The following is a 14345-nucleotide window of genomic DNA, read 5'->3' as shown; positions in this document are numbered from 1 at the left end:
TTACACTTGATCTTATCTCCCATGATACCTACCATAGTACCTTATGCAGAACATGATATGCAGCTATTTGATCCTATTTGGAAAGTTGCTGAAGGAAAGGAGTCAAGTTGTGGCATGTTCTGTTGTACTCTAAGAAGCTGAGCCAGCTAATTGGTGTGATTGTGGGTTCATAAGGAGTCCTAAAAATATCTCACTCCCCTGGATATTATTATTATTATGGGATTCATTTCAACTTCTCTTAAAACTCTCATATTTCTAGGAATATGACTTGGTTTAATATGGTGCCCTGAAAGAAATCCTGAACTGGACAGTTCTACTTATTATCAACGTTAGACAAGTCACTACATCTCTCTGTAGGCCTCAGTTTCCTTTGTCAGATGAAGAGGTTAGACTAGATCTAGACTTCTAAGATCCTTTCCAACTCTAATCCTATGGTTTTATGAATAATCAAGTTTTGTAATGTAACTGGAAAGGCCAGCATGAGAACATCTGAGTTTTGGGAGGTGGGGTCCCAGGGAGTAAAGTAGAAAAAAAAAAGGAAAACAAAAGGGGAAATAGGGGACATCAAGGACCATTTTTGCCAACCTCACATTTTTTTCCTAGAATTGAACTTAACATTAGACACCAATCTAGTCTAGAAGAGTGTGGCAAACTTTGGCATTGAAATTCCAATACATACTCTTAACATCCCAGGCTTTTCCAAAGAAAAACAGGGTTGTACAAAATGTTGAAGCGGATAGCTGAATGTATAAAGGTGCTGTGCAATATCCACATTAAAAAATGATAATCTATAGCTGTCATAGTCAAATAGGATTCCAATCTTCTTTGGGGGAACTGTAATCTGGATCTCTGGTGTAGCCCCATTGTGCAAAAATTCATATTTATGCCTGAAAATTAGAGAACAAATTAAGCTTCACAAAATTTGTGGCTCTGCTCTAGCTTATAACATTTTATATTCCTGATTTTATTAACATTTTTATGACATTTCCTTCGTTAAATGAATACCAAAGTAATTTGTTGTTTCTAAAGCCATATATTTTCCAAGCTGTGTCTTCTCTCAGCGCTTGACTCAAGAGACTAATTTCAAATTTGTTTGTGCTGGGCAAATCACTCTACCCAAGAAACTCAATATAAGTGTTTTCATGAAGCTCATTTTACATTAAAATTCCTGGAGGAAGCAGATACTATAATTCAGGTTTCTTTAGATTTAAGAAACCTGAATTATAGTATCTGGGTTGGAAAGTATGTTTTGTAATAAAGGAAATTCAGAATTAACATCATGATAGTTTAAAGGACAAACAGTGATGCCTAACAATATAATTAGGTGTTTTCGTTTAAAATTTTTTTTCCTATTTGCCCCCATCTTTAGCATTTTTTATTTTACAGAAAAAACTTAAGCTTTGTTGGGCTCATTTCCCAGATAAGTGAATAATTTACCCTGCCTGCTCTAACCCATCACTTCCCCAGTGATTGCACTGAAATACTCTGAAGTTCACCTTTCAGATACTCTGATGGTGTCACAGTAGACCAGGTTGCTTCCTTATGTTAAATTTTCCTTTTCTAAACCAAGCAGTTCCAAGGAACTAAATGACTAGTTCATGGGAAAGATGATCACTCAGTGGTAGTAGCAGCAATACCTAGAATTAGACTCCTGAATCAGCCACTGTTACCTGCCCTACACCTTAGAATATAGCGGCTACTCATAGAAAGGCAGGATGCAGTAAAATACTAAGAAATCTCTCAAGAGGCATTGTGGTAGAGTGGAAAGAGGGCATCATTTAGAGTTGGGGAACCTGGGTTCATAAGAAAGTTTTAGTGGCTTACCCAGGGGTAACAGAACAGATAAGTATCCAAGTCAAGATTCTAACCCTGGGAGACAGCTGGGTGGCTAAGTGGATTGAGAGCCAGGCCTAGAGATAGGAGGTCCTAGGTCTGGTCTCAGACACTTCTTAGCTGTGGGCTAGGCCTGGGCAAGTCACTTGACCCCCATTGCCTAGCCCTTATAGCTCCTCTGCCTTAGAACCAAAACACAACATTGATTCTAAGAGAAGATTAGGGTTTAAAAAAAAAAAAAAGAGTCTAACCCAAGTCTTCAGACTCCAGTCAGGCCTTTCCCCCTTGTACTGTGCTGCCTCCTATTTCTCCTCCACTTTTTGTTCTCATCTCTTTCATTTGACAACCATTCTCTTAATTCACTGTCAATAGGACAGGTCCAGTATAGCATCAAATTGTACCCTATGTTTCAGCTTTAATCATTTTTACAAATTCAGTTATAATGAGAGGTTACTGCTTCACCTCTTTTAATGTCATGGTTTCCTTTTCTGACAAATCTTTTTTTAATGTCATTTTTTTTTTTGGCGTCATTGTCCCCACCCCCTCATCTGCCAGTATGCACATCCCTACCATGGACTTTTAAGAGGGTCCTTTATCCCCTTTGGTGTGCAATGGAAAATTCAGAACTTGAGAGGTGTGTTATGTGGGGAAGGTTTCCAAAGCATTGCCCTGCCCAGCTAAGTTAACCAGCTAGGAAGGATGGTTGAAGTTGGTAAGTGATTTTTAGTCTAGAGCAGTGATTCCCAAAGTGGGCGCCACCGCCCCCTGGTGGATGCTGCAACGATCCAGTGGAGCGATGATGGCCACAGGTACATTTATCTTTCCTATTAATTGCTATTAAAATTTAAAAAAAATAAATTTCCAGGGAGCTAAGTAATATTTTTTCTGGAAAGGGGGCGGTAGGCCAAAAAAGTTTGGGAACCACTGGTCTAGAGTAATGGCTGCTGAGCCTTTGGGGTCTAATGAGCAGCTTTAACCCTCAGCAAACTACTCCTCCTTGGATGTTGGCCAAGGACACCTTTGGCTCAGATGGAAAAGCTGAAGTCCAGGAGTTTGAATTAACCAAGTGTTTCCATTCAGATTTAAATGCTGCTGTGCTCATTTTTAAAATGTTAACCATTCCTACATAGCATTCTATTGGTTTCAGTCTCATTTCAATCTCATTTTTGTAATATGGCTCTGGACACTGGAGTAATCTTGAAACATTCAAATTGGATTTTGGATACAGTAAGAGATTCAACTCTATACTTACTGAATTTGTTTTATGGGGAAAAATTAAGGCCTACCCTATCTTCTTGTTCAAGAAATATAATTAGTTATAACAAAGTCCTTAGGGAGCAATGAAAAGTAGCAATTTGTGGGAATGGTGCAGATAGGAACAGGAGCCTCATAAAGCCAAAAAGGCTCCAGGCAAGGTCAGACTACTTAGAAAGGCCATTAGACATTTTCCTGATGGTCAAATGAAATTATCCTTTTTTACAATTTTAGAAGTGGAGGAAGGGTTCAAAGATGACTTCCTCTGCTAGAAAGTTTGTACCATGAGAATTTGCCCAGCCTATTTTGTTGAAGTAGTCTGACATTGGACTGAGATGACTTAATTAAGGAAAGAAAATTTCCGACCGTGATCACTAATCAAAGAGAAACACAGTCAAAAACCTGGAGGAAAAAATTTAAGTTTGCATATTCTCAGTTAACACAAAGAAGAGCTTAGATCGTAAATCATGTTCTTTCTAAATAAGCAGGTAAGCAAGTGCCAGTGATCGAGATGGGGCATGAAGATCATGGAACATCTCTGAATCCCTGTCTTCTGTCTAAGCTGTTTTCTTGGCATTCACAGTTACTCATTAGAATTCCTTTGGAGGGCATTTTTAATCCAGGAGAAGCCAGGTTTTACTTTACCTTGATGATGTGAAAGTATGACTCATGCACCAAGAAGAGCTGTCGGCCCCAAGCTCTCCATGCCTGCTCATATCTTGAAATGCCACGCCAACCTTGTAGTCCATCTGTTCATCAACTTCCACCTCCCAATAATGCCTTCCTTTAATAGGTATCAGGCTTCCCATGACAGCAACACATCTAATTTGGGGGATATGAGGGTTTTTTTTTAAATTAATAAACCAACAAATATTCACACTAGTAACAACTTACATTTATATAATCCCTTAAGTTTTGCAAAACACCTTTGATCCTCACATTAACCTCTTAGAGGTAGATGTTACTTATCTCTCCATTTTCCAAAAGGGAAAACTGAGGCTTTGAGATAGTAAATGTTTTGCCCATGGCCACATCATTACTAAGTGTCCCAAGGCAAGCATTGAACCCTGGCCTCACCCCAAATCTGGTCCTCTATAATTCCATATTGCCACTCAACTTTTATCACATACCAGCCAGGCACAACTTTTTTTGGTGCTGGGGGGAGGGCTACAAAGATGGAAGCATGGACCTTGTCTTTATAATCTAGTAGAAAAGACGGGTCTACAAATCAGCCTAGAACACAAAGCACACTTAGAAGTGTCCTAAGAGATGATACATTTTGCATGGGCTGTATGGGGGGGATTCGAAAAAGGTCTCGTAGAGAAGCAGCATTGAAGCTTTTAGAGATGATACTACTGTGAGGGGCAGAGGTGGTGAGAGGAGGCCTAGCAAGCCTTCCCTCTGGGCTACAACAAAGGGGCCACATGAAAGAAGGCTGGAGAAGTCAGCTGGGGCCAGATTACAAAAGCCCTTGTATGCCACGCTAAGGATTTTGAACTTTTATCTGGTGGTTACAAGAGAACCACTGAGGGAAAGGTTTCATGTAAAGCATGATTTTTGTATTGGTAGGTCTGATATCTCATGTTTGTATGGCATGCTCTGATCCCCATTTTTGAGATGGGGAGACTGAGGCTCAAGCGGTGACTTGCCCAGTTATGTGGGCATTGGAATTTGAACCTAGGTCTTCCTGACTCTAACACACTATGCCCCACTGCTTCTTTAGAGTAATGTGCTGCCATTTGTAAGACAGGAAATAGTGGAGTTACTCTGCTGGCAGATTTGAGTATCTTATGCCACTTTGCTGGTGTTTTCTCAGAGGTCCTATTACCATTCGGTTCATCCTTTTGAGTCATGATTCTCTCAAAACAATTTGATAACCTATTCAGTTCTGAAGAGGAGAAAAGCAAGATTGTTGTTATTGCGTTCAACTCTTTGCAACCCCATCTGGGGTTTTCTTGGCAAAGATACTGGAGTGATAAGCCATTTCCTTCTCTAGCTCATTTTACAGAGGAGGAAACTGAGGCCAACAGGGTTAAGTAACTTGCCCAGCGTCATACAGCTAGGAAGTATCTGAGGCCAAACTCAATGAGTTTTTCTGTGTCCGGGCCCAGCACTAGCTGCCCTCAACATAAGATTATTCAGATAATTATCAAGTAGAAGAAAGGGAGATGAAACACCAAAAAAGGAAGCGATTGTTTATAAAAAAAAAAATAAGTAAAACTCATTGTGGTTTATAGAGTTATAAAAATAAAAACTTGGCTAAAGTTAAAATTGTAAGTCACAAGTGGAAAGGAAATGGGTTTGACAGCTGACAAAAGGAAATAGGAGAAAGGCAGCCATATACTTTGAAGCTTACAGATGAAATATAATTTTCCAGAGCATAAAGTGCAAAGCCAATGTGGAGGACTGTTAAGATAATTGCTATAATAGAAATGGCTCTAATGGGGGGTAATTCACTCCACCTAGAATCAGTGGCAGAGTCTAATAAGAACTGGTGTCTCAGTGGAGAGCCCAGCAGTGGGGAGGGGAGGCAACGGAACACAGAGTACCTATCGCACAGCTGTGCAGGCAGACCTCATTATCAAGGTTGCAATTTTTCCAGGCAATGATAGGGAAAAGCCACAGGAAGGCAAGAGTGAAATGGGTAGGAGTGTCAGGAAAGAGCATTTAGCAATAAGAAAAGACTCAAAAGTCATTGGTGGGGCTTGGCAGCATATGGAACCTTTACTGTCCGATCCCAATGAAACCTTCAGAGATGACATTTAGATTCTTTGACTATACAAAGCATTAGACTTTGCAGAAGAGGGTCTTCACTGAAAATTAAGGAGATTTGAAAGCCTATCATTGCCAGTATTTCTGCTGCACTGGCTCTCCAAAAGCCTCCTCACTATCCAAGATTAATTTAGAAGCTGTAAAGGTTCCCAATTCAATTGGAGTCATTGAGTCTAATCCACCCACTCTCAAAAATCTCACTTTCTAATTGCCCAGGCTAAAATTTGTAAGGCAGTGATCTCCACTGACTCCAAAAACAACCTCCTAACACCTTGGCAAGTTTTCTCCTTTCATAATTCCCCGGACATTGCTCAAGAGCTGGAGACAGTTCTAGTTCAAAGGCTAGCTGGACTGAACTCCCAAAGGCCTGGGAAAACCATCTTTCTCACCCTTCTCCTTAAAACAGCTCCACAGGGTTGATTTTCCTTATTTATCTATGACACAGTCCACCCTCCCATTCACCTAGTCATTCCTCTCTCTCTGTTTTCTCTTGCCACTCCCCTTCCCCTTCTTAACACACATTCAATCAGTTAGGATGTTCTTTTGAGTCTTCTTTCGTAACATCTCTTGCCACTTCACATCTAGATAGTACAATGGTCTCTTATTTTTTTCCCCAACTATCTTCCCCATTAGATTTTCCCCATTAGATTGTGATTTCCCTGAGAACAGGAATTGTATCCCCACAATTACCACAGTGCCTAGTGTGTAGTGGGCACTTAATAAATGTTGATAGATTGATTGCTCTCTAACCTATCTCTATTACTCCCCAAATTTAAAAAAGAAAACCCTTCTAACCAATAGGCAGCCAAGAAAAATTCTTCATCGGCTGTGATCAAAAATGTGTGTCTTCTGCACGGAACCCATCACCTTTCTGTTGGGAGGTGGGTGGCGTGTTTTCTCATCAGTCCTATGGTATTATGGCTGGACATCGCTTTGGTCAGAGTTCTGAGTTCAGATGGGATCTATTGTCTTTCCAGTGTTGTTACTATCTAACTTGTTCTCATGGTCCCACTCACTTCATTCCGCATGACTTCAGGCATATCTTTCCCAAGTCTCTCCAAACTATCCCTTTTATCACTTCTCAAGGTACAGTAAATATCCCACTCTACTCGCTTGTCAACATGACTCATCTCTCCCCATCTCTCCCCCTTCAATCCATCCCGCACATTGCTGTCACTTTAATCTTTATAAAATCCCACTCGGGGTAGGTGGAGGAGTATATCTGGAAATCACTTCAAATACCAATAAAACTTTAAAATAAAACAAAATACCACTCATATCAGTCATCTGCTCCAAAATGTTCATTGTTTTCCCCATTGCCTACAGGATGAAATCTAAACTTGATATCCTGGCACTGAAGACCTTCACTGCTATGGTCCCTGCTTGCCCTTCCGATTTGATCTATTACTTCTTCCCAGCACGAAGCCTTTGTCTTTATTCTGTGTGCCTTTCAAAAAGATGCTGCCTATTTCCCTCACCACCATCGCTTCCTTTCCTGCCCCTCCAACCTAAAGGATTCTCTATGAATCCAAATTCTATTCATCCTTCAAGGCCCAGTTCAAGAGGTACCTAGAGATAGCTAGGTGTTGCAGTAGTACCAGACCTGGAGTCAGGAAGACCTAAATTCAAATCCTCATTCATACTATATGTGACCTTGGGCAAGTCACTTATTTATCTTGGTTTCCATAAATGTAAAATGAGGATAATAATAGCACCCACCTGACAGAGTTGTTGGAAGAACAAATGAGATAATTTTTATAAAGCACTTGGCATAGTCCTTGATACATGGTAGTCCTATATGGTCTATTTGGTTTTTAAGTTTTATCTTTATGAATCTTTGCTTTTCAGCCTACAATGATTCTTCCCTCCTCTGAACTTACATAGGGTTATCATTTGTTATTATATTAACTAATATTGTTAATTTTTTATCTTGCATTATTAATTTTTATTAACTAATACTAGTTATCTTGTATTGTTAGTCTCGTACTAAGTCATATTTGTTATTCTCTTGTATTCTTAGTTTTCCATTTGTGTCTAGATGATCTTCCCATTCCAGCTGCTTTAAGACAGGAATCATGTCTAATGCTTCTTTGCATGCCCAATAGCACCCAACATAGTACCTTCCATAAAGGAAATGCTCCAATAAGATGCTAACTGGTTGCTTGCTGGCTCAGTATAGGGAGCAACTACACCAGAGCCTTGACTTCTTTCATAGTTCCTTCCACCTCCATCTAAACTCCCAGAATGACTTATGGCAGCCTGACTTCAACGCTGAAAATTGAGCACAGATTTAAGGTTCTATAAAGCCCAAAAGTCAAATGGTATCTCTAGGTTTGAAGGCAAGAATTCAAGAATCCCAGAGATTTGCAAAGAACTCAGAGGCAATATTTTCTGACTGAGGTTCCCTTCTGAAAGAATCTTCCCATTCCTGTCCATAGTCCCTTCCATTGAAGAGGAATTGGAGGATGGTTAAAAGACCAGCAGTTGGGGGATCATGGAGCTGAATTCCTCAACTTAGCAATAAAAGCCCTTCTCAGTCTGGTTTTATTCAGCTCATATTTCCATACTGATTTCATCTTACTCTCTTTCATGCATTCTGGCCTGGTTGCTTTTTCCTGAATTTGCCTCAGACACTTCCTAGCTGTGTGACCCTGGACAAATAATTTAATCCCAAATGCCTAGTCCTTGCTACTCTTTTGTCTTAGAATTGATACTAAGACAGAAGGCAAGAATTAAAAAAAAAAATAAATTCAAGGCATAGCTAGGTGGCATAGTGGTCTGAGAGCCAGAACTAAAGACAGGAGTTCGTGGGTTCAAACCTGACCTCAGCTCTGTGACCCTGGGCAAGTCACTTAACTCCAACTGCCTAGCCCTAACCACTCTACTCCTTGGAACAGATACCTAATATCGATTCTAAGAAGGTAAAAGTTTAAAAAAAAAAAATAAAATCAAAAAGTAGTATTTGAGCTGAATCTTGAAGTTAGAAATTCTAAAAGGCAGAGATTAGGAGAGACAACATTCCAAGCAGGAGAGATAATAGCCAATGCAAAGACCTAAAGACAGAAGATGGAGTTTTGTGTGAGAGGAACAGCAAGTAGGATAACGTCTAAGAGGGGAGTAATATGTTGGGGGCCAAGTTGTCAAGAACTCTCAATGTCTTTATAAATTTAAGAAAACTCAAGTGTGAAAGAGAAGCCCATGACCAAGGCTTTCCTGCAGTGTAGGAGAGAGACTCCGACCCAACTCCCAAAGTCATGGTTTGGGATTGTTTCTCAGACAAGTCACATGACCTCTCTGAGCTTCAATTTCCTCCTGTGTAGATTTCAATTCCCCAGAATCCTTCACTCCCTGTGAGACTCAGCTCAAGTTCCAACTTCTACATAGTCTTTCCCAACCCCATCTACCTCCAGCTGCTAGTGTCTTCCTTCCTAAATTGCTTTAAATTTAACTCCCTTATGGCTGAACAAGTGGGGTATGTGATATACAATATTATTGTGCCATAAGAAATGACAAGAAGATCACCAAAAAAAAAAATCAGAACCCTGGAAAGACTTCTCTGAAGTGATGCCAAAGTAAGGAGAAGCAGGAGAATATTGTACACAGTTGTACAACAGCAATAATGTAGGATGATCAACCGGGAAAGACTTAATTATTATCAACAAGGCAAGGATCCAGGACAGCTCCACGGAGACTCAGGGTGATGAAAAAGGCTATCCACTGCCATAGAAGGAAATGACAGAATCTGGATGCAGATTGAAGCAAAGCATCCTTCACTTTATTCTTCCATGAATTTTTCTCTAGCCTAAGTGATGTATCTTCTTTCACAACGTGTTTTGCATGATAACTGTGTAATTAGAATCTGCTGCTTCCCAGGTCTCTCTCCCAGCATTCCATGTTCCTTCCTTACCTGCTAGCGTAGGGAGGATATAAGTTTTGTGTAGCCCTGCCTCTCTCTCTCCTTCCTCCTGATCGCAGCTGCGGAAGTGGGCTGGAGAACTTACTCATGTGGGTTTACTTTTTGTTAGATAATCAGGTTTGAACTTCTATTTCTTTTAGTTTATTTTTCTCTCTACTTCAAGTGATTATTAATAAACTTCATAAAATATAATACTTGGAGTTATTGGATATTAATTTACGTAACACAGGTACATAATTTAGGTAACACAGGTATTCCCTGCCATCTTGGGGAAGGGGGAGGGCTAGAAGGAAGGGAGAGAACATGGACTGCAGCATGTCAGAAAACAAGTATTAAAAATTGTATCAAATGGTGATGGAATACTATTGTGCTATAAGGAATGAAGAACAGGATGATTTCAGAAAGAGCTGGAAAGACCTTCATGAACTGATGCAGAGTGAAATAAGTAGAACCAGGAGAACATTATACACAGTAACTAAAATATTGTGGAATGATCAAATGAGACAGATTTTGCTATTAATAGCAATACAATGATCCAGGACAATTCTATAAAAAGAATTCTATCCACCTCTAGAGAAAGAAAACATATAATTTATTACTTGTTCATTTGAGTATATGACTTGGGGTTTGGATTTTATATGATTATTCACTTACAAAATTAAACAATATTGAAATAAGAAAATTTAAATAATAAAAATTGTATTGATGTGTAAAAAAATAAATAAAATCCATTTAACTCCCTTGACTTTATTTATTTTTCCAATATACATGTGGTCTCTCCTGATAGGCTTCTCAAGATATGCAATTGTTTCATGCCTTATTGTCATATCCCCAGTGCCTAACACCATGCATAGGTGCTTAAACATGTTGGCTTCTTGATTATAAATTAGGGATGATAATAACACCAATCTCAGTGGGTTATTTATGGTGAAGATCAAATGAGATAATGTATACCCCACAGCACTATATAAATATTATAATTGTAGTAAACTTAACTATTAATGCTATTTTAAGATCTGAGGCTTGGAGATAAATGGTGTGAGCCCCAAATATCTGAGTGCTTAAAGTTGGCTTTGATGTAGTAAAGCAGCTATTTGGACTCCATTTGTATTTCCAGCCTGACAGCCCACCTGGCTTGAAAGAAGAGTTCATTCAGCTCTCTGCTTCTAAACAGATCCTCCTCACTTAGCACCTGCAAAGATAATTCTGAAACCTCTAAAAGGACCATTATGAAGCCTAAGCTCCTATTTAGTCCCTTCTCTGATAGTTTTAATGGAATGAGTCACATTTGGTACCATCTCTTTTCTTCTCAAAATGCTTTCTGGGACATTTCATCAGGCCTGGATTGTTTGTTCCCATAAAGATACAGGAAAGGTTCACTGTCCTCTGATTCACCCATCATTAAGAAACATCCACTGACTATATTGTGAAAAATTTTCCCCCAAGGTGCCCACTCACTTCATAGGCATTATCTAATTAGGCTTCTCAACAATATTCTCCATAAGCCTGAGGTTATTTCCCTTAGTACATGGATGGGGAGAGTGATGGTCACTTAGTTTCCCAACAGGGAGACAGATAACAATTGAGAATTTAAGTTATTTGTTTATAGTCCATGGTACAGTCTGGTGACTCCCAGCTTAATGCTGTGTGCTGGGCTCTGGTTATCTCTGACCCTCTGTAGCCTCCTGTACCCATAAAAGGACTTGCCTGGTCCTGTTGTAACCATCATTCAATCAACAGATATTTATTTATTGCCCACCATGTTCTAGGCGCACATGCTGCAAGTCAAAAGTAAAGAAGTCAAAAGTAAAGTAGTCCCTGCCCTGATGTTTCCACAGAGAAAATGTCTATGCATTGATGCAAAATGAAAAAAGCAGAATCAGGAAAACAGCATGCACAATCATTATAAACAATGCAAATGGAAAGAACCCACCACAGAACAATCAAAACTGAACATTCCAAAAGGAAAATGAGGAGGAGATATCATCTCCTATATCTTCTTTAGGGCCAAGCTTGGTCACTAAAAAGTTTAGAAAGGGGGATTATGCTTCTTAACCCCAGTGGGTAAAATTGGAAACAATGAATGGGTGGGAATTCCAGGGGTAGATTTTATGTCCAAATTAGCCAAAATTTTGTCATAATTAGAGCTGTCCCTATGCATGATGGAATCTCTTTGGGGTAATTTCTGGACTCTAAGTTCCCAGCGACTGGCTCAGAAATTAACCAATTTGAAGATGAAATTTTACTTTTCTTATTTCTAGGGAAACTATTGACTTAAGATCTAGAAAGGAAACATAGTGAATATGGAATAAGCCTGTGAAGTCTTATCTTGTAATGTCTTATATTTCCATAGCATTTCAAGGGTTATAAATTACTTTCCCTTTATTAACCCCATCAGGTAGGTTTTGTTGTTGTTCAATCATCTCAGTTTTATCTGACTCTTCATGACCCTACTTGGGGTTTTCTTGGCATAGATACTGAAGTGGTTTGCCATTTCCTTCTCCATCTCATTTCACAGATGAGGAACCTGAGGCAAACAGGGTTAAATGACTTGCCCTAGTGAGTGTCTGAAGCCAGATTTGAACCCAGGAAGACTCATCTTCCCAACCTCAGTCCCAGCGGAAGTATTATTATACTCATTTTACAAATAGGAAAACTGAAGATCAGGAGAGTAAAGAGATTTGCTCAGGTTAGAGTCTAGAGTTAATAAAACCCAGAGCTGAGATTTAAACACGGGTCTTTTCCTGATTCCATCCCAGACCAACATTCTGTGTTGCATGAGACTCCCCTCTGAAAATTTAAGCTTACTACAGATGAAGTACCTAGTAAACCTGGTGTCACTATCAAGGGGCTCTCTTGCTGACTTTTCTCCTTTACCACGAACAACTGTAAACCCATCTTCTAAAATGGACAGCAAAGGATGGCTCGTGTCCTTATTAAGGTGAAAGTAGGTACCTAAGAAAAGAAAGAAAATATGGCAAGTAGGTGAATTTTAGCTAGCAGAGCAGGTCACAGATGCCTCAATTACAGAGTCAGAGAATCAAACATTTAGAGCTGGAAGGGACCTTAGAGGTCATCTAGCTCAATCCTTTCCTTTTACAGATGAGGAATCTGAGGCCCAGGGAAAAGGGGAGCAACTTGTCCAATGTCACATGGATAGTAAGTAGAGGAAATGAGATTCAAACCTCTATTCTCTGACTCCACATCCAGAAAAGCTATCATCATGTATTGCTTATTTTTTCACAGGCAGCCCCGAGAGGTTCCAAATCTAATTATGTAGTTACTGTAATGAGTCTGGAATCATATAAACTCATAAAATGTCAGCACTGGAAGAGAACTTAAGAAACTCTTAAATCCACCCTTCACTCTCCAACCCCCAGATCCCATCTTATAGATTAGGGGTATTAAAGCACCACTTTGTTTAAAGTCACACATCAAATGAGTGGCAAAGGCAAGGGTAGAACTCAAGCCTCCTAATTTCAAGTCCAAAGTTCCATCTACTTGAACAACTTGATCAAGAATTTTGGAGCTGGCAGGAACCTTGGAGGCCATCTATTCAGACTCCTTCATTTTTTACAAATGAGGCCCAGAGTGGGTGACTTGTCCTAAGTCACACACATGATAAGTGACAACGCTGGCACTGGAACCAAGCTCATTGTTCTTTCCACTCATCACTTTCATTCGTGTCCATTTCTTTCATCCCCTTTCTAGACTATAACTCCTCCAAGGCAGTGGACTATGTCTTATCCTTTTTCATATCCCCTGAAGCACTGTCATATCCCTGAAACAAAAAATAGGTGCCCAATAAATATGTGTTGAAATGACTTGAATAACAGCAAAGTCTGTTTTAGTTAACATTTTAAAAGGCAGTCAGATGTAAAAGGTACAGATTGAAATATATTGTTTTATAGGAGATGGAGACCAACACAAGGCACAAGGAGCCCATCCCCTTCTAAAAGTTGGGGCAGAATCGATAAATAATGTCTAAGGGCTGAAGAAGGAGAATGTGGGAAAGAAGAGGAGGGCTGTGTGGGCAGATTAGGTCTAAAGCAAAGTATCCTATATATTGAAATTGCTGTAGCCATCCAGAGACATCGCTGAAGGAATTCTAATTCCATGGCCAATCTCTTTTGAGGAAGGATTAATCAAAAGAACCAAGAATTATTGAATAGTTATGGCTAAGAACTGACTCCTGAAAAGTCTCTCTTCTCTTGGGGAAGGAAGGGGAGAAGTTAATGGAAAAATTTAATCTGATCTCTTTAGTCCAAGGGAACAATAGGGTGTAATAAACATGACTTATAGCCTCATCTCAGAATGACTGAATCTATTTGACTCTCCCTGAATCTGTCTCTACCACTCTCCACCATGGATCTGCTCTCTGCCTCTCCTCCCTCTTTTCTGCTTCTGCCTGTATGTTTCTGTTTCCAATCTTTTGTTATTCTCTCAAGGTCCTCTTTCTCCTTCCACCCTCATTTTTGTTTCATTTTCTTTTCTGTCTCTTTTTTTTCTGTCTTTGCCTTCTTCTCCCTCAACTCCTTCCCTTCACTTAAACTTCTCTTTGCCTCTGTCT

At 39.6% G+C, this 14345-nt stretch overlaps 1 protein-coding gene across 2 annotated transcripts in view; it reads right to left on the bottom strand.

Moving 5' to 3' along the window:
• Positions 1–102: 102 nt before the first annotated feature.
• Positions 103–14345, bottom strand: part of FSD2 (fibronectin type III and SPRY domain containing 2) — a 62139-nt gene continuing 47896 nt past the window's right edge. For both annotated transcript variants that reach the window (XM_044665485.1, XM_044665486.1), the window contains 3 exons: positions 12598–12730; positions 3733–3909; positions 103–887 (listed from right to left, as the gene is read on the bottom strand). In XM_044665485.1, the coding sequence (XP_044521420.1) occupies positions 635–887; positions 3733–3909; positions 12598–12730 (563 nt within the window). In that variant the 3' untranslated portion in view covers positions 103–634. The remainder of the gene's footprint in view (positions 888–3732; positions 3910–12597; positions 12731–14345) is intronic.

The sequence above is a fragment of the Gracilinanus agilis genome, chromosome 2 (genome assembly GCF_016433145.1).
Source record: "Gracilinanus agilis isolate LMUSP501 chromosome 2, AgileGrace, whole genome shotgun sequence".
In the NCBI taxonomy this organism is placed as follows: domain Eukaryota; kingdom Metazoa; phylum Chordata; class Mammalia; order Didelphimorphia; family Didelphidae; genus Gracilinanus; species Gracilinanus agilis.
Note: the sequence above shows the minus strand (reverse complement) of the source record. Positions and strands in the feature narration are given on the sequence as shown.